A 20,059-nucleotide genomic window follows, 5' to 3' on the forward strand; every position below is an offset into this window, starting at 1 on the left:
GGGCTGAAAAATTACTTCTTAGGTACAATGGTCACTATTTGGGTGATGGGTACACTAGAAGCTACATACATCTCACTCAGGGAAGCAGCTTCACAGTCAGCCAAACCCAAGTTCAAATCCTGCCTTTACAATGATCAACCTTGCCAAAAATACATTACCTTTCAAAAACTCATTTTTTTTAATCTGTAAAAAGGGGACACTATTCCTCCAGCACAGTGTTTCTGTGAGGATTAAATGGGTTTTGTAGGTAAAGTGCCCAGCACATTGCCTGGCTCATAGTACATCTTCCCAATGGTAGCTCTGATACTTCAAATGTATTAATTTGAAGTATTTTGTATTATTTGAAATTTATTAATTTGAAGTAATTTGTTAATTTGTTAAATTAAAATTTAACAGTTTTAATTTAATTCAGATAGTGCTATTTGAAAATTAGGTAATTTTATGTATGGGAAAATCATGTTTTGGAAGCAAAATAATAGTCTAAACCAATACCAAAATAAAAAATATAAATGTATCCCAGAATAAAGGGTTTTCCAAAATGTCAGAAGTGATCAAGGAGAAAAACCACGATTGAAATACTAATTATAGCACATGCTTTTGTATTCATGAAACAGGTCATCTAATAAATTTTGTTATTCTGATCTGAGTAACTGTATACCTAGAAGCGTAAAATTATGTCTATTTAAGAATGTTTCATAACAGAGAATTTTCATTGACTTAGCATGGTTTTGTCCACCTTCCCTACCCACAATTACTTTGAAATTTTAAAATTTTACTTCACATAACAGGCCAATTATAATAAAATCTCACAGATCTGTAAAACACTTTCACATAACTTATCCACTCAATCCAGAAAAGCAGGATCCAGCAATGGGGAAATTATAATCAGAAACTCTAAGACCAGATCAGTGTTTCCGTTAAAAAAGAAGCAGTATGAGGCCGGGCGTCATGGCTCATGCCTGTAATCCCAGCACTTTGGGAGGCCAAGGAGGGTGGATCACAAGGTCAGGAGTTCGAGACCATCCTGGCCAAAGAGACCAGCCTGGCCAACGTGGTGAAACCCCGTCTCTACTAAAAATACAAAAATTAGCCAGGCATGGTGGTGGGCACCTGCAATACCAGCTACTCGGAAGGCCGAGGCAGGAGAATTGCTTGAACCTGGGAGGCGGAGGTTGCAGTGAGCCGAGATCACACCATTGCACTCCAGCCTGGGTGACAGAGCGAGTCTCCGAGTCAAGAAAAAAAAAAAAAAGAAGCAGGAGCAGTATGAGAGGTGCCCCAACCCACCCATCCTTCCCTGACTCCAGTCTCTATGCGTACATCTAAATCAGCATGTGCTTGTTGTATCTCATCTTTATTCTACATTCTTGACTCTATGGAGAAGGGAAAGCTAAGGGACAGACTGAAAGAGGTGAGCCTGGAGCAGCTCACGAAATGGGAGCAGGAGTTCCATGGGGAGGGTGGATGGGGACACAGCACCAAGTGGCTGCTCACTTTGTAGTGCAAAAAGACGAACTCAGTGTTTCAAAGTACTGTCGGCCCCTAGCTCCTGCTATTCCGCAAAGTTCAGCCAAAGATTAATCAAACAAGGCCTTCCTTTAAATAGAATCATCAACATTTCTTCTAGGAAGAATGCCGTCAGCCTTTGGAATGCGCCTGGGAAGTTTAAGCTTCTAAATTCTAAAGAAGAAGAGTGAAAACATTTTTTTTTCCTGGGTGATCAATAGTACTTATGGGTGCATGAGCATGTGCATATGTGTGTGCATGTGTGTGTGCGCATGTGTGTGTTTTGGAGTATAGCCTCCCTATATAACCCAACAATTTAATTTGACAAAAGGCGACCCGACATTCAAGGTCAGGGTAGGGGTTGTTTTCAAAGGAGCCAAAATTCCTCAGATTTGGGGAACCTCCTGAATCTCTACCCCTGAACAAAGCAGTGGCCTTGGATGTCAGCTGTGTGGGTGCTTTGTGAGGAGAGGAGATTATTCAGCTCTGCTAACCAATAAAAACAGGGCTTCATGTTGGCTGGTTAAGCCAGTTACCAGTGCTGGTTCCTTTCTGACAGCACCTTTTCTGGGTAAAGAGGACCCAAAGGAGCAGCCAGGCTCTACCGGAGGAATGTATTGGCAACACTGAAAAGATCAGAATCTTCAAACAAAAAAGTGCCAACATTTTCATTCTCAGCTCTCCCTGCTACACAGGGTTCTGAGTTTACGGAAATATACCCTCCACTCCCCAAATACAAAAAACGTCTAAAATGGGCTGGACTTGACAAAGTGTTCTAAGCTTTTGCCAATCCAAGAATGGTTCTTGGCATTGTGGGGGATTTTGTTAAAACCCAGACCAAAAACAGAATCTGACTTTAACAAAACCCCCAGGTGATTTGATGAACACTGGCCCAAGTGTTCCTAGGCACTATGAGAACATACACCATTGGCTACAGCCCCAGCTCCATGTCAGCGCTCAACTTCTTTGATACTCCTCGACCATCATTCAGAGGAGTTGATGTTGCTTGAATATCCTTTATTTTCAGGCGAACACGAACGCCGAAGCCTCCAGGGGCCTTAGTTTTTTCTCCTATGGTTCTAAGATTAACTCATTTTCTCAAAATATGAAAAGGAGGGGGAAGGCTGCATATCATTTTGCTATGTGGTCTGTTGTGTGACTGTGAAAGAAAACTGACCTCAAACTTCCCAAGGATGATGCAAAAATAAATCCTCTGCTGACCTCCAGGACATAGAAACAGCCCGTGTCCCTGTTGACAGCCTCTAACTTCCAAAGGGCTGGGAAAACCACAGGAGGAAAGCCTGGGGTTAGCCCTTTTCCAGGCTGTCCTTCTGCACGGCATCCAGGTCAAGTGAGTCTTCATGAGGCAAGCCCAGATATGCAGCTCCCTTGGTCCCTCAGAAGGACCCTGGTACTCACAGAGGGTCCGGATGATGTCACTGGGCCAGCTGCGGGGGCTGGGGCCATGGGAATTCATTGCCCTCACGGCAAACTGGTAGTTGGTATCTGGATCGAGGCCCTTGATAACCATGGAGTCCATCTGGATCCGCTCATGGATTGAGGTCCACTTCTTGTCGAAATCTGGCCTTTATTGATTAGAAAAACAGAAGAAGCAGTAGTTCAGAAATACCAGAGGGAAGGGAAGCTAGCTGGCTATGTAAACTAACAGCATTTGAACTCTGGAAGCAATACTTGTAAAAGTAAGTTAACATTTCCTATCTGAAAGTAATCCTGATTTGAAATCACAAGTCATCATTTGCAAGTCCCTGCCGATAAAAACAAGTAGATTATTTTTAGGGTCAGTTGTAAACACTACTTAAAGACCATCCGTTTTTCCTTGCAAGGCCCTCACTATGATGAAAAGATCTTCACATAGGAATTCACTTTCAAGGACTCTGCCTTCCAGACGTTCACAAACAGTCCTCCCTTTGGCAGTCTCCATCCCCAGAGGTCAGAAGAACACAGATTCCGTCTATTCACAATCTGTTCACAAAATAAATATAAGTTTTATAGGGTGACTAATTGCATGAATTGTCATGGGAAAACCCAAGAAGAATCTGTTCACGGACATTCTTAGTCTTAACGAATTATACAGCTACGCCAATGTGCTGAATTTTTACATGTCCTTTGGAGGGCCCTTCAGAGAAGGCAGACCTTTGCTTAGAGCTCCCATCTGGGAGGTAATACACAGAAGGCGGGAGGATGAGCTCTGGAGTTCAAATCCTGACTCTCCTACTTACTAGCTGCTACTTAATTCCTTTAAGACTCAGTTTTCCCATCTGTAAAATGAGAATAACAAAAGGACCTACCTAAGAGGACTGCCATAAAGATTAAATAAGATATATATCTCCAGCCTAGTACCTGGCATCAAATTGTAAACACTCAGCAGATACCAGACATTATTCAAGGGACTTCTTCACAGAACTAGTAACTTATAGCTGCCTGCTTACTCTATACCTGCATGATCCAATATGGTACCACTACCCTATGTGGTAGTCAGTCAGCACTTCAAATGTGTCTGAATTGAGATGTGCTATAGTGTAAAATGTACACTGGATTTTAAAGAAAAATAAAAAAGAATGTGAAATATCTCAATAGTTTTTATATGGGTTATATGTTCAAATGAGTATATTTTGGATACAGTGGGTTAAAATATATTACTGAAATTAATTTCATTTCTTTCTTCTTGCCCTTTAAATGCCACTCTTAGAGAACGTAAAGTTTCAAATAGGCTTGCCTTGTATTTCTACTGGATAGCACTGCTCTATGTGGACATCCTAGCTGGAGGGGAGAAAAAAAGAACATTCCAGGTAATAAGAACTACAAGATAAAAGTTGGAAATAATTGTGCATGGCCTGCGGACAGCGTGAATGGCCTAAGGGGAGGAGAGGCTTTGTGTTAATGGCTAATAACGTCAAGGGCTTTCCATCTACCAAGCACCATTCTAATACCTTAACTCATTTACTTCTCACAAATGCCCTATGCGGTAGGTACTAATATTAAACACTCCACCTTTTTTTTTTCTTTGACAGAGAAGGGAACTAAGGCACTGAACGGGTAAGTAACTTGCCCAAGGTCACATAGCTGATAAATGGTGAGGCCCACTTGGATTGGTAGGATGAGGTTAGATTTACAAGACCCTTAATACTGGATGAAAAGCTGGAGTGACGGTGGGCGGCAGACGATTCCCCATCCCTTTGCTTGCTCCCTGGCCACCTCTCAGGTGTTCTGTTGTTAAACACCTCTGCTCACAGATATTTAGAGGAAGGCAGGAAACAAAAAAGTTCTGTTTGTCTTTGAGGAGCAACTTACCAGGCAAGGAAATAGAGACTCATTTTGCTAAAAGAAGATGCCGGGGTGAACAGCGGATTTCCTTAATGTGAGCTCGCCCAGTTTTTCATTAGCAGGAATGATTGAAAGCCAGATGGAGTCCTTATGCCCAGTAAATGATGCTTCCTCAAGCTCACCAAGCTGGGGGTAGTGTGTTAACATGTTTGGAAAAGCACAGTTCACAGGGTATGCCCATGGAGGAAGCAGGGCTGGTTTCTCTTTCCTGATACTCTTTCCCCAAAGATGGAATTCTCATGTAAACTAACTTTATCATCGAAGAGAAAACCTCGGTGAGTGGAAGGAAACACATTTACAAACTCAAATTAGAACAAAATCACTTTGCAGAGGAAAACCACAGGGGATACCTAAAAGTAAAGTCAGAAAAGATGTGATCTTTAGATGAAACTCTCTGCTATCCTTTGCTAAGCTTCCCTTGTGATATTTATAGAGGAAATAACCCATATCTATTCTCACAGTCTGCTGTTATTTACCGAGGACTACCTGCAAAGACCTGCAACAATCTTTATGTAAAAACTACAGCAAAACAAAAAGATGATTTTGTACATGTTGTCCATTTAATGCAGAAAAGAAAAACTCTTATTTCCAGCAAATAAGAGATTGAAATCATTAACATTTATTTTTATTCTATAGAGTGAGAGAGACAAGCTCATGCAGATTGAATGCCAGTTCAAAACCTTTAACATTTTGCCTCTGATTTTGTCAAGAGTTTTTTGTTTAAGTGTTTTTAGAGTCTCTTCAGGTACAAAAGTACAAAGGTGAGGCTGAGAAAGAGATGACCAGGCAAAAATATTGTCTTAAATCATCCTCCAAAACACCTTTATCTTTTTTTCGACTGAAGAAAATCACTTTATCCTAACTACAAAGTTGTTGGTCAGATCACCATAGCAACACTATCTTGGCAATGTATTCAACAATGAAAAGGCCAGAGGGTGAGAAGTTGACTGAGAATGGGCTGCCACCCCACAGGAACAGAAGAACATCTGGCCATCTGGTGCGGTGGCTCAAGCCTGTAATCCCAGCACTTTGGAAGGCCGAGGTGGGAGGATAGCTTGAGCCCAGGGGTTCAAGACCAGTCTGGGCAACATAGTGAGACCTCGTCTCACTATGTTTAATAAAAAAAAAAATTAGCCAGCATGGTGGTGCATGCCTATAATCTCAGCTACTAAGGAGGCTGAGGTGGGTGGATTGCTTGAGCCCAGTAGTTCAAGACCAGCCTGGGCAACATAGTAAGACCTTGTCTCTGCAAAAAACTTAAAAAAAAAAAAAGTCTGGGGTGGGAGGATTTCTTGAGCTTGGGAGGTTGAGGCTGCTGCGAGCTGTGATTGCACCAATGTACTCCAGCTTAGTGACAAAATGAGACCCTGTCTCAAAAACAACAACAACAAAAACATGGGCAGCCACCAGCAGGGCATACACTGCAAGCATTTTGCCAAGTAGTGAGATAGGGTTGGGCCAGGCACCCTATACCTCAGGAGATCAGTGGCTCAGCTTTGGAAGGTTGCTGGGCAGGTGAATTCAGGTGGGGAATAGAGAATGCGGCCAGCAGTGGGTACTCAAAACCCAATTCATCAATTCACTTAATCAGGGCTCACTAACTGGTTCATTTTGCCACTTACCATTGGCATTGTTAGAATCCAGCCTGGCTATCAGGGCTGGGTGAAATCTTAGAGATCATTTGGTCCAAGTGTCTGAGGACTCTTAGAAATTGTATGCAGGATTTTATACATGAACACATTTCATTTTTCTAAGTAAAGGGTCCTTCACTTTTATTAGATTCTCAAAGATAAAATAATGATCCCAAAAGCTTTGAGAGTCACTGATCTGATCCAGTCTCTCATTCTACCTACATGGTCACTGAAGGAAAATAATTTACCCAAAGTCACAGAACCACTGGGTGGTATACCTTTCTGTTTTAATTCTTTCTTGTGGTGTTTTGACTACCTTGCCCATTGCCAATCTCAATCTTAGTGAACAATCACTTTTCTTGATACTATCAAACCCCATAGGTGGCTGCCATGGGCTAGTCCATTGGCAAATGATGAATGATTATCAACCAGGCACCCATCACAAAAGTTATATTCCAGGAGGCTCCAAGGAAGTGTAAGCACAGTTCCATTTTCAGGGAGTTTATAACCTAATAAGCTGGGGATAAAATACATCTGAGCATCAGTGCAGAAACAGCACCTCTAAGGACCAGTAGGAAGCCAGCGCAAAATAGCACATTTGAAGAACTGTATTTGAATAGGTCACTGTGAACTAGAATCCTGAGGGAAGTCTAAGTCCCAGAATCCATATCCTAGGAAGACATGGTTCTCTACATTGATCACTGGGCAGAAGTTGCTCTAGACCCATCTCCGCTTGATGCAGGATCCAAAGAGTGGGTACTGCTGGCTTAGGTGGAGGAAACTTAGTGAGGATAGGGTGGTGTCTTTACATAAGAGACAGACAAATAAAGATGGCGTGGAAAGCTTCTGTGTTTTCCATGTTGGACTAAGAGGCCCAGTGGTTTCTTACAGAGAAGCCAATGGCAGGAAAACCTTTTGATGTCAATTAGGAATGACAGACAATGAAGCTGACTGCCTTGGAAGGGATGAACTGGGCCTCGTTGACTATATTAAAGCAAAACTGGGTGGTCCTCAATCAGGGATCATAATGTAACAAGTGACTTCCTGATCAGGGTGGGAGCTACTTAATTCAGTATCTCTGACCTTGACTCACAGTAAGTAAACATTTTTCCATAGTAAATATACCTATGCACATAAATATGTATATTATATATGAATACAAAGCTGAAAAAAGTTTCAAGAAAAAATACTTAGCTTTACTACCTTATTCATGTTTCTCCTTTCTTTCTCTCCTTTTCCTTTCTTTTCTACTTCTCCTTTTAAAAAACAAAATGCTGGTAAAAGACCATTAAATTGATCTTGCCACTCACTGAAGTGCTGTGGCCCATAATTTGAAACACACTGCACTGAACTTTTCCCCCTAGAATACCTTAGATGGCATTTCCAATTCTACAATTTCAAAAATAAAGCAGGTGTCATTAGCCCCTGAGAGGAATCTGTTTCTTGAACTTGAATTCAACACCAACACGTGGCAAATGAAGCCTGTTCAACCTCAAATATGCTCTGGATTCATCACTTATCAGAGCTGTGTTTTTGAATGATCCACGGTAAGATATACACTGGACATTGTGACCCAGTAAACACCACACACACATACATACACCTGAAACAAGTTTCACAAACCAATTCTCCTTTTTACTATGCGTGAGAGCCTGTGGTATTCTCTTTTCTATTCTATTTCACCTCTCAGTTTGAGAAATCCTGTTCCAGAAAGACGGAGCTGAGATGAAGAGTGAAGCTAAAGCATGTCATGGACGTTAACTAGGAAATGGCTAAAACTGGTTAAATCCTGCTAGGAAAATACTTTTGAGAGTGGAATTTGTTGGAGCAGCCAACTGTCCTCTAGGGGATACAATAGAACATCCAGAATAGCCTTGACCATAGAGGCCACTCTACTGGCCTTAGAGGGAGGGGACCAGAAGCCTAATTCCAGCACAGACAGACACCTGTGGCCTCCTTCTTTCCACATCAAACCTACCAACCCACAATGGGATGCTTTCTGGAGGACGCTGGGTTACTTGATGGCTCCCTCCCTAAGTATTTTCTCTCACATTATTCCTTCTAAACATCATCTCATAAACAGAATTAAAAAGACTTTCCTCCAGACAATCCCATGCCTTGAATCTGATTCTACTATCACACTGATTAGATCACCTTCCAGTATAATTTTAGACTTCTGTCTTTCCTCCTGGGCTGGGAGCTCATTAAGCATGGTGACTTTGTCTTCTTCATCTACGTGTTCCTTGAGATGTCTGCATGATCTTTCAAAGACGGGAATGCTACCAGTCTCTTTCCTGCTTACAACTTTCCATAGCTCCCTATTCCCTTCAGGATATATATGGGCTCCTTTATAAGGCCTTTTTTTGGTATGACCCTCACCGACCCATCTCTCACCCCACAGAGCTCCAGGCTTTCTAAGCAATTCCAGGAACATTTTCTTCTTGCCTCCAAGCCATTGCTTAAGTGGCTTCCTCAGTCTAAGCCTTTCATGTTGCTTCCTCCCTCCCCTTTTGCCTGGTAATCTCTGATGTGTCCTGCTTTGCTCCCTTAAGAAGCCTTCTTTCCTTCAAAACTAGGTCAGATCAAGCTTATGTTTCTCCAGGTTCCTGATCGCCATGCCTGCCTACAACACTCACTACTCCTCTGAACACTGTCCATCTGCATTCCCCAGTAGACTGTCCAAGGGTGGAGTCTACAGCTTATTTATTCATCCCTAAATCTCTTGCATGTTTTTCACATGAGATACTCCATACATACATGTTTGTATGAACATATGCTCATAGGAGGTATCCAATAAAGGGTGATTGAGCTGAATTAAAATATCTTCAGAATTCAACTTAGAAATAGCATGATGCCTTAAATCAGGGTTTGCAAATTTCAGCCAGCTGCCAGTCTTAGTAAATAAAGTTTTACTGAACACAACGACACCCATTTAGGTACTGTTTAACCTCACCCACTCAGGTACTGTTTAACCACACCCATTTAGGTACTGTTTAACCACACCCATTTAGGTACTGTTTATGGCTGCTTTCCTACTACAGTGGCAGAGTTGAGCAGTTCAGACAGAGTTCATACAGCTGGCAAAGCACAGAATATTTACTATCTGATCCTGTGAGAAAAAGTTTAGCAACCCCTGATCTAAGACAACAGCATGGTTTAACTTGGCTTGTGCCACTTTGACAGTCCAATGAAGCCTATGAACCCCTTCTCGGAATGATGTTTTTAAAGGCATCAAATATATAGGTTCACAAAGGAAATCAATTATATTGAAAAGAATCATCAAAATAATAAAAATCATGAAATAATATACTTTATTAATACATTAAATTAAAAACCTAGCAATGGATTTAGTAACTATGCTAATTTCAAAGTAGTGATAAACATAACTGGTATTTTGAGATATGTGCAACCATTGTAACCAGATAAGAAAATACTTGTGATTCTAATGTTGACAGGGTCACAAGAATTGTTAATACCATTGTGATTTGTTGTGTACATTCATTTTTGAAGAAAATGCTAAATTTCCATTATAAAACTAGGGATATAATTTTTTTTCCAATCCAAGTCCAGGGACCCCTTGAATTATATTTCCTGAATTCTATCCAGGAAACCCTTGGGATCTATGGACTGCCAGTTAAACACCCTGCTCTAAGAGAAGAGATGTGATCCCATACATTACCCAGGGCAAACACAACAGGGGTGAGAGGAAACCTCATGCTCAGAAGAGCCTCCGAATCAGTCAATTTTACATACTGGTTTTATGCAGGATTTGCTCTACACTAAATGAATTACAGAGAAAGGTCCAAAACCACTCAGTAGTCAAAGATGGAAAAAAAAAAAAGATGTATTATTTAACCTTCGGCTTTCAGCCTTCTTTATTTACAAATTGGTTTAACCTAACCAAATGACAAACAGATGGATACAATGGGGTTATGATAAACTCACCTGGCAATTAGTCCCAGGTGGGGCAATAGGAGGACACACTTTACAGTTTACAAATGGCTCCCAAAGCTGTTTCATAATTCAATGTATGTCAATTGCCATCAGTCTAAGCAGGAATTATATCAGGAATGTTTAGGGTAGGAGGAATTGAAGCTTTACGGGATCAATTTGCCAAACTACAGGCCGGACTTCTTTAAATCCTTTAGAGTAGCCCTTCCATTAGGGCCTGAGCAAAGGGACTTGACAGCTTCTGGAATTTCTAGGACCAGGCGCCAGTCTAGAAGGTGGCTCTGAGATTTTCAGTTTCAAAACTAAAGGTAAGGAAAAGAATTCTTTGTGAAGCAGCACTTGTCGCCTATCATATGAAATCCCAGCTGACATCCAAGCAAGCTCATTCTTGCTTATATCTAATTCTATTGCTGATGGTAATGAAAGCTCATACTTAAATAGCAAAACTGCTAACACTTTTTTTTGAAAAGAAAGGGAGATTAGGGAGGGTTGATTTTTCCCATTTCCTCCCAAAATTAACTGTATAATAATTCTTTAAATATTTTCAATTCTAACTTTTGGGGGCTAGCAAGCCAACACCAGACTACATCACTCTTAAATATTGCAGTCATATGTCCAAGTTTTGCCATATATTCCAGTAAAATGCTATGAAGAATGGTGGCAGTTCACTTAGTTACGATGACGAGCTCTAAGACATGAATTTGCATTCCACATGAAATAAAATCACAGTAGGATCTTTCAGGTTAGTCATATCCATTTAGGTATTATTTGAAGCTTTACCACATCTTGAGATTACTTTTATGATGAGAAAATGATAGCAATAAATAAACTTTCAGTTGGGATTGAAGTGGGGCATTGAGGGGGTCGGGGGATGCATATGTGCAGATCCTTGTTGGCTTTTGTATGGTTTTTATTTCTGTAGTGGGTGAGGTCAGATGTTGGTTACTGTTGTGGCCTCTGATATTGGTGGTAAAGGATTCATTGAATTACTTGTGGGTAATGCTTTTTACATTATTTACTCAAAAATAAGTAACCGCTAGTGTGAAAATATATTTGCATGTGGCTCAAGTTAAAAAAAAAAAACATCAAAAATCCTCCATGAGCCATTCTTCTAAGTGCTGTACAGACCTGTTCATCTCTGCAACCCTTCTGAGGTAGCCACTATTACCATCCGTATTTTACAGCAGAGGAAAGTAAGGCTTAGCAGGACTAAGCAGCTTGCTCAGGGATCCAGCTAGTTGCTGGCATCCTCTAGATCAAGCTTGTCCAACTCACTGTTTGAGGGCCACATGTGGCCTAGGACAGCTTTGAATGTGGCCCAAAATAAATTTGTAAACTTTCTTCACACACTATGAGGTGATTTTTTTTTTTTAAGTTCATCAGCTATCGTTAGTGTGTTTTACGTGTGGCCCAAGACAATTCTTCCTCTTCCAATGTGGCCCAGGGAAGCCAAAAAATTGGACACCCCTGCTCTAGATCAATCCCATGACTGCCTGTGTCCAAATGCTTACCAGCACCTATTTGACATGTGGTGTGTTCACAGTGCTATGTCCTATATTCCACACAAAGGAGCAAGGTAGACGTTGCATTCATGTTCCAAGAGGAAGACAGATCTTGAAGAAGTAATTAACTACAAGTGTGCTGAGTATTGCAAGTAAATGTTGGAGGTATAGCTAACCTAATCTGGGAGTAGAGGAACGTAGTCAGGCAGGGCTTCCTGGAGGAAGTGACACTTAAAGAGGAGTCCTGAAGGATGAACAAGAGTAAGCTAAGTAAGGAGGTAGAATAGCTGTCCTGACAGGATAGCAAGCATAAAGACTTGTGGCCAGGGAGGGTGCGGTGGCTCATGCCTACAATCACAGCACTTTGGGAGGCTGAGGTGGGTGGATCACTTGAGTTCAGGAGTTCAAGACCAGCCTGGCTAACGTGGTGAAACCCCATGTCTACCAAAAATACAAAAAAAAATTAGCTGGGCGTGGTGGCACATGCCTGTAATCCTAGCTACTCGGGAGGCTGAGGTAGGAGGATTGCTTGAACCTGGGAAGTGGAGGTTGCAGTGAGCCGAGATCACACCGCTGCACTCCAGCCTAAGTGACACAGTGAGACTAGATTCTATCTCAAAAATAAATAAATCAATAAATAAATAATTTCAAAACACACTTGTAGCCAGGAAGAAGCAGGCTATGTAGGAAAGCAGAAAAGACCCATCGAGTAAGCCATATAGGAATAGTTTGCATTGATTGAGCACTTACTAAGGGCTAGGTGCTGTTCTAGGCATTTTATGCATGTCAACTCATGTAATTTCATAATAACCCCATGAGGCAAGTAAATTATTATCCCCATTCTGTTGTCTGAGGCCAGAGAAGTTAAATAACCCACCAAAGATCACACAGCTTAGAAGTGGTAGAGACAAGGTTTGCACTAGGGAGTCCAGCCCAGAGCCTGTGTGTTACGCAATCCATCGATACTGCCTCCCCTACGTCTTGATACTAGACGAGGAGAGTCACAGGATTTTAGATGTCATGTATCCAGCATGCCTTAATTTGCAGAGAAAGAAACTGAGGACTGGAATCAAGCAACTTCGCCAGGCTTAGAGGCTGGTGCAGAACTGTATCTCCTGATTCCACAGTTGGACACACTTAAACCTCAAGAGATGATACTATGAATCAGGGTATAAGCCTCAATTCTGAATGAGAAATGCCTTTAACCTTCACAGCTTTTGACCTTGACCATGAGTCAAATCACATCATCCCTTAGAACAGTTCAAAGAAAATCCATCCTCTGTTCAGCTTCCATTCTGAATCCCAGACTTGATCTTCATTTCAGTAACAGCCTTTGCAGGGTCACTTCCTGTGAGGAAACTAATTAAGTTCCTTTGTTACTTACAGAATATGGAAGTCTATGATGAGATGGAAAGAGAGATGACTTTTGACAAAAATATCAATTTGCGAGTAATACTTTAAAAAACCCACCCAGGTTGCATGACCTTGAAAGTCTCAAATGAAACCAATATGTAGGTACTGCAATCCACCTAGAAGCAGCCCTGTGTGAAGATGAATTCTTCAAGTCTTATTATGGAAGGCATCTGCCAGGGACTAGAGGAATATTTAGGCAGAAAAGTCACAAAGGAAGAAGAGGGGAAGCTTTGCTCCTTCTCACTTATTAATATAAATATCTTACGTTGAGATTTAGAGAATGTTTCTTGACCCGAGTCCCTAAAACATACACAGACATATTCTGAACTTTCACATGTACCCAAAATAAGCAAATAGTAGACTTTGTGTGTGTGTGTTTGAGAGAGTCTCACTCTGTTGCCCAGACTGGAGCGCAGTGGCATGATTTAGGTTCACTGCAACCTCCACCTCCTGGGTTCAAGTAATTCTTGTGCCTCAACCTCCCATGTAGCTGGGATTACAGGTGTGTGCCACCACACCCGGCTAATTTTTGTATTTTTAGTAGAGATGGGGTTTCACCATGTTGGCAAGGCTGGTCTCAAACTCCTGGCCTCAAGTTATCTGCCTCTTTGGGACTGGGATTACTAGGATTACAGGCGTGAGCCACTGCGCCCGGCCAATGGTGGACTTTTAACTAAAAACAGCCATTGCTGAGCTTTAGCCTGCCCTTTCCAGAAGGTGACAATGCAAAGCTCTGAAGCAGTTTTAGCCAATAAGGTGACACCTTTAGAAAAACTGTAGGTAAGTTAAATGAAAACTATTTTTCATGTTTATCCAACTCGATAGACAGCATACGACAGGCATGGCACCCCGATTGGAACTTCAGTGATGAGGAACGTTTTTCCAGGCCTTTGGTTTTCATTGCCACCATACTATATATTATTTGCTTATGAGAAAGGGGAAATTCTTAGGCAGAAGGAGGAAGGTTTCTCAGATATTTATAGCCAAGATATTTCAAAACATAGGTAGCTATATTTATGCTTGGTTCTTATTTTAATAAACACTAAGAATTGCTGCCCCCAAAGAAATTTTTAGTGTCACTTTAGAAAAGAAATATTCTCCCTCACCTCAAACACATGGCTTTTGTGTTTTAAAAAAGCAAGTAAAAGTGTTTAAAACACTGCAAAATATGTTACAGCCTGAAGGCTTACTCAGAACTTGCCTCTTCAGATCTTTTCTACACTGCTTAAAAAATAAAAATCTATGGCTATAAAGAAAGCTAACAAATAGCCTCCAGACCAACTTTGGGGGAGATCATGAAGATTCCTGCCACCTAAAAGCTTTTATTCTGCCTGGGCCTGAGACCAAGCTCTTCTCTGATGCAGTTACTGAGAGCGCCTTCAGAATGCTCACACTAGAGGTGTCCTCTATTTTGGGGGTAATAGAAGTTGGATGAAGAACAAAAATTTGCTTGGTCCTAAGCCCCTGACTCAAGACATCATCATATTATGCATAACGTCTACTTGAAATATCATCAAAACTAGCAAATAAGTAGTCAGCATACCCTGGTCTCACAATTTTTCAGGTTAATCTTTTTTTTTTTTTTTTTTTTTTTTTTTTGAGACGGAGTCTTGCTCTGTCGCCCAGGCTGGAGTGCAGTGGCGTGATCTGGGCTCACTGCAAGCTCCGCCTCCCGGGTCCACACAATTCTTCTGCCTCAGCCTCCCGAGTAGCTGGGACTACAGGTGCCCGCCACCTCGCCCGGCCCATTTTTTTGAATTTTTTAGTAGAGACGGGGTTTTATCGTGTTAGCCAGGCTGGTCTTGATCTCCTGATCTCGTGATCCACCCGCCTCGGCCTCCCAAAGTGCTGGGATTACAGGTGTGAGCCACCACGCTCGGCCAGGTTAATCTTTTTTTAACCAGAGGTCTCACTTTGTTGCCTGAGCTGGAATACAGTGGCACAATTATAGCTCACTGTAGCCTAGAACTCTTGGGCTCAAGTGGTCTTCCTGCCTCAGCCTCCTGAGTAGCTGGGATTTCAAATGTGAGCTACCATTCCTGGCTTAGCTGAATATTTAAAAAAAAAAAAAATTCATTTAACCTGTGAGGCAGAGGTTGCAGTGAGCCAAGATCGTGCCACTACACTCCAGCCTGGGTGACAAAGCAAGACTCAATCTCAAAAAAAAAAAAAGAAAATTTGTTAGACTATCTCCTAACAATGCCTTTGAAATCTTTATCTCCATTGAATAGCAAATAAGAAGAGTAAATGATGCAGAAGTGCCCATGAGGACAGAGAGAGAACTGGAACCTTACCTTCCAGTGACAGAATGTAGACAAGAACTTCACATTAAGATATCTGAATCTGAGGATCACTTCTGGGGATAAACCAATTTCTACAATTTCCTAGCCTTGGCCTGCCAGAGTCCTGCCCCTTAGATGTATAATAATAAGGACCTTTTGGCTCACACAGAAACCTGTCACGTGTGCTTCTGTACACAGGAAGTAGAAAAAGGAATTCACTATTAAACATTAAATGGACCTCTCGGGGGAAAATAAAATAACTGCAGACAACCCCCTCCCCCACCCAAAGCCTTTCATCCTTTCTTACTGTCTTAGTCTCTTTGGGCTGTTATAATGAATACCATAAACTAGGTAACTTATAAACAACAAAAATTGATTGCTCATAGTTCTGGAGGCCAGGAAGTCCAAGATAAATGTGCCAGCAGATTCAGTGTGTGGTGAGGGTCCATTGCCTGGTGAGGGTCCATTGCCTGGTGAGGGTCTGCCTTCTTTTCTTTATGAGACAGGGTCTCACTGTGATGCCCAGGCTAGAGTGTAGTGACATGATCATGGCTCACTGCAGCCTTGATCTCCCAAGCTCAAGTGATCCTCCTGCCTCAGCCACCTGAGCAGCTGGAACTACAGTGTGCAATACCACACCTAGCTAATTTTTTTATGTTGCCCAGGCTGAGGGTCTCCTTTCTGGTTCATAGATGGCATCTTATCACTGTGTTCTTACATGGCGAAAGGGGTGAGAGACCTCCTGGGCTTTTTTTATAATGGCACTAATCTTATTCCTGAGGGCTCTGCCCTCATGACCTAACCACGTTCCAAAGACCTCATCCTAATACCATCGCCTTGGGTGTTCGAATTTAACGTATGAGTTTTGTGGAGGACATAAACATTGAGACCATACGTAGCACACACAAACTGCAGTTTCAGCATTAGAGCCCAGGAAAGCTCTCTCTGAACATACATTCACTCACCTATAATGGGATAGGCTCCGAGATGTTTACAAATGGATTTATTTTGCAGCCAAACATTAAATGCTGCAACAAGCTGTGGAGGCTTTCTTTCAGGAATACATCAAACAGCAGCCTAAGATGAGGTTTCTCATTTCCTCAGCCAGCAGGGCTCTGGGCAGGCTGGGTCTAAGCTTCCATCTCTGAAGGTGGGTCACAAACATGAAAGGACATGGGGATTCATAAAAAGAGCACCGGGCCGGAAGTCAGGAGAATTCGGTTCTAATTTTATTCTGTCCCCAACCAGTCATTTTATCTTGGCAAAGTAACTTATGCAATGGAGTCTCAATTTCTACTTTTGTGAAAGGGAAATGGTGGTACTGTAGGATGGAAACAGATACACGCTGAGTGTCTACGTGTATAGATACTTTATGAGGAGTATGAGCAAGAGCTCTGCAATGAGGGTTGCATTTGCTCGATATTACAGAAAAGGAAATAGGGGTTCTGAGAAAGGATAACTTGACTGAAGTCACATATTCTGGAAGAGATAGAGGCAGAATTCCTAGCACAGGGGATGTAACAAATGACTGGGCCTTCCCATATTCCCATGTTCCATTTGGAATTCAACGACTATAAGAATTCTAAATTTGAAACTAACCTTCCAGACACTGTGAAGGTATTTTGTCAAGGTAAAGAGATAAGTATATATTAGCAGTTGGTTGGAATGGCATATAATTTTAAAATATACATAAGAAGCCAGGCGCAGTGGCTCATGCCTGTAATCCCAGCACTTTGGGAGGCTGAGGCAGGTGGATCACTTGAGGTCAGGAGTTTGAGACCAGCCTGACCAACACGGTGAAACCCCATCTTTGCTAAAAATACATAAATTAGCCAGGCATCGTGGTGGGTGCCTGTAATTCCAGCTACTCGGGAGGCTGAGACAGGAGAATCACTTGAACTTGGGAGGCAGAGGTTGCAGTGAGCTGAGATCATGCTGTTGCACTCCAGCCTGGGCAACAAGAGTGAAACTCTGCCTCAAAATATATACATATGAATTTGAGACCTTGAGCCCCTTAGATATTAGACAGCTCTAAATGTTAAAACGCATTTTAATTGGAATTGTACTTGTACATAATACCCACATATACCTTATACTTTTGTAGGTTTTTAACATCAACACAGCTTTTTCTTACTCAAAGCTCTTCTCTTTCCCATATTTTCAAGAATATCACTTGGTCCTCCTAACCATACACTATAAGGCTGGAAGAAGTCATCGCCCACGTTTTACAGACAAGGAGATTGTAGCCGATGCCTCTGGGGCCATTTCACCTCCCCTTGTCCCCTGATTTCAGCAGCAGCTGTGGCATGGACAGTTCTTGGAGGGCTCACTCACCTCCTGCAACCAGCATGTGACCTCAGACACATGCTGTGCTCCTGTCACTTCTCACCTCTCCAGACTCCCCCCTTCATCATAAAATGTGGAGGAGTTATACCCTCAGGAGCATGCTGAAAGGACAGAGGAGGAAGAAGCCAGTGGATCCATGTCTCCTGTCTTTTTCATGGGCAATGTGAGAAGAATTCTGTGGGTTTCAGAGAGATCCCAATGGAATCAAGACCCCAGTGAAGACCCCGTTGCCTACAGCAGTGACTTCACTAACACACCCTTATATATATATCCTCCTTTCCTGTCTCATTCTCCCCACTCTCTCATTCCCACTTCCAAATAAACTATTTGCACTCAAGTCCTTATCTCCGGCTCTCTTTTGAGGGGACCCCACACTATGAGAGGCATCAAGGCTCAGTAGGGGAAGTAACCTGTACTGGGCCACACGGCTGCCAATAGAGAAGGCAGCACTCTCTCCCAGTTCTTCTGTCTGAATCCAGTGACTCTCTTTCATCTTCTACTTTCAGGTGTGCAGACAAGGTTAAGAAACTGCCATTTCTACCTTACATAGATATAGAGAAAATTTTAAAATATGTGTTTGAACAAAAAATTAATAGTAAATAATGCTTACCTTTGCTCAGGGTTACACAGATTATCTGCCAGGCTACCATAAAAACATAAAAAACTGGGCTTTTTTTTTGGGAGACAGAATCTCGCTCTGTCCTCCAGGTTAGAGTGCAGTGGTGTAATCTCGGCTCACTGCAACCTCTGCCTCACGGGTTCAAGCAATTCTCACGCCTCAGCCTCCTGAGTAGGTGGGATTACAGGTACCCGCCACCATGCCCAGCTAATTTTTTATACTTTTAGTAGAGATGGGGTTTCACCATGTTGGTCAGGCTGGTCTCGAACTCCTGACCTCAGGTGACCTGCCTGCCATGACCTCCCAAAGTGCTGGGATTACAGGGGTGAGCCACCGCGCCTGGCCAGAAGTGTGCATTTTTCAAAATTTTAAAGTATTACATCTTGCTTTGCTGGTGTTGTCTAATGTATCTGTGGAAGTAAATTATAAATGTTAAGTTTTGCCCCAAGTTTTACAGATGAGAAAGCTGAAGTTTTAGGATTTTCAGTGTAGCACATTTAACCAGTATTGGAACCAGGATTAGAATCTTTTTTTTAAGGGATATTCCAGGTTTTGCCTACAAAATCTGTTCAATGGCAGGGACGTAGATTATCTTCAATGCAAAGTATTGTTCTGGGGCTTTGCAGTGGGCATTATAAAAAAAATTCTTAGACCCTATTCCCCTCTTTTCCAGTAATTGTAACACAATTTTCCTTTGAGGATCCAATCCTCTTGAATACTCAATCCACATACTCCAGGTTTGAGTGAACAATCAGTCGTTAATTCCAGAGCTTGGAATATGACCAGTGCCTGACCAATCAATGAATTCTCCCACTCGGGTCACAGTGACTTGTGCAAAGGATGGAAAGGGACTTCAGCTTGGCCAATGAGAATAAATATTGAGATTTTGCTGGGTCCATGGAGAAAGCCACTCTCTTTCCTAGGGAGCTAGGCTGGTCACTGTAGGTCTTGACTGCCTGCTGGCCATTTTGCCACCCTATGGGAAAAGCCCATCTAAAATGAAGCCACTAAAACAGAGAGGCGCATGGAGTCAGACTGCTGAATTGACACGGATCTAGCTTCCCCTGAATTTAGATTTGCTGCTGGACTTTTCAGTTACAGGAGCTGATGCATTACTGCCTCATCTTCTCCTTTCACACTTCTGACACTTGCAATTTACCAAGTCCTGTGTGAAACACTCTGTACTCAAGCATTAAAGAGATTCAGTGCAGTACCTCACCTCTGAAGAAACAAATATCTGCTTTCCATTACCAAGGAATAGGCTAGGAAGTCAAGACACAGAAGCAGAGCTAATCAAATCTTGGGAGAATCCTTTGTCCCAGCTTCAGAGAGCCTTAGGAATGAGGTCCCGAACCAGTCTCTTTATGAATGCAGAAAGCAGCAGGCCTCAGACAAGCCCCATCACCTTTAACGTGGAGAATCCCAACTCCACAAACATTGTTTTCAGACTCATTCACCAGCCAC

At 42.1% G+C, this 20,059-nt stretch overlaps 1 protein-coding gene across 2 annotated transcripts in view; it reads right to left on the bottom strand.

The window, feature by feature from the left end:
• Positions 1-20,059, bottom strand: part of EGFLAM (EGF like, fibronectin type III and laminin G domains) — a 211,400-nt gene that overhangs the window by 93,525 nt on the left and 97,816 nt on the right. For both annotated transcript variants that reach the window (XM_003810957.7, XM_034960152.3), the window contains exon 6: positions 2,926-3,092. In XM_003810957.7, coding sequence (XP_003811005.2) covers positions 2,926-3,092 — 167 coding nt within the window. The remainder of the gene's footprint in view (positions 1-2,925; positions 3,093-20,059) is intronic.

Source organism: Pan paniscus, chromosome 4 (genome assembly GCF_029289425.2).
Source record: "Pan paniscus chromosome 4, NHGRI_mPanPan1-v2.0_pri, whole genome shotgun sequence".
NCBI lineage: Eukaryota > Metazoa > Chordata > Mammalia > Primates > Hominidae > Pan > Pan paniscus.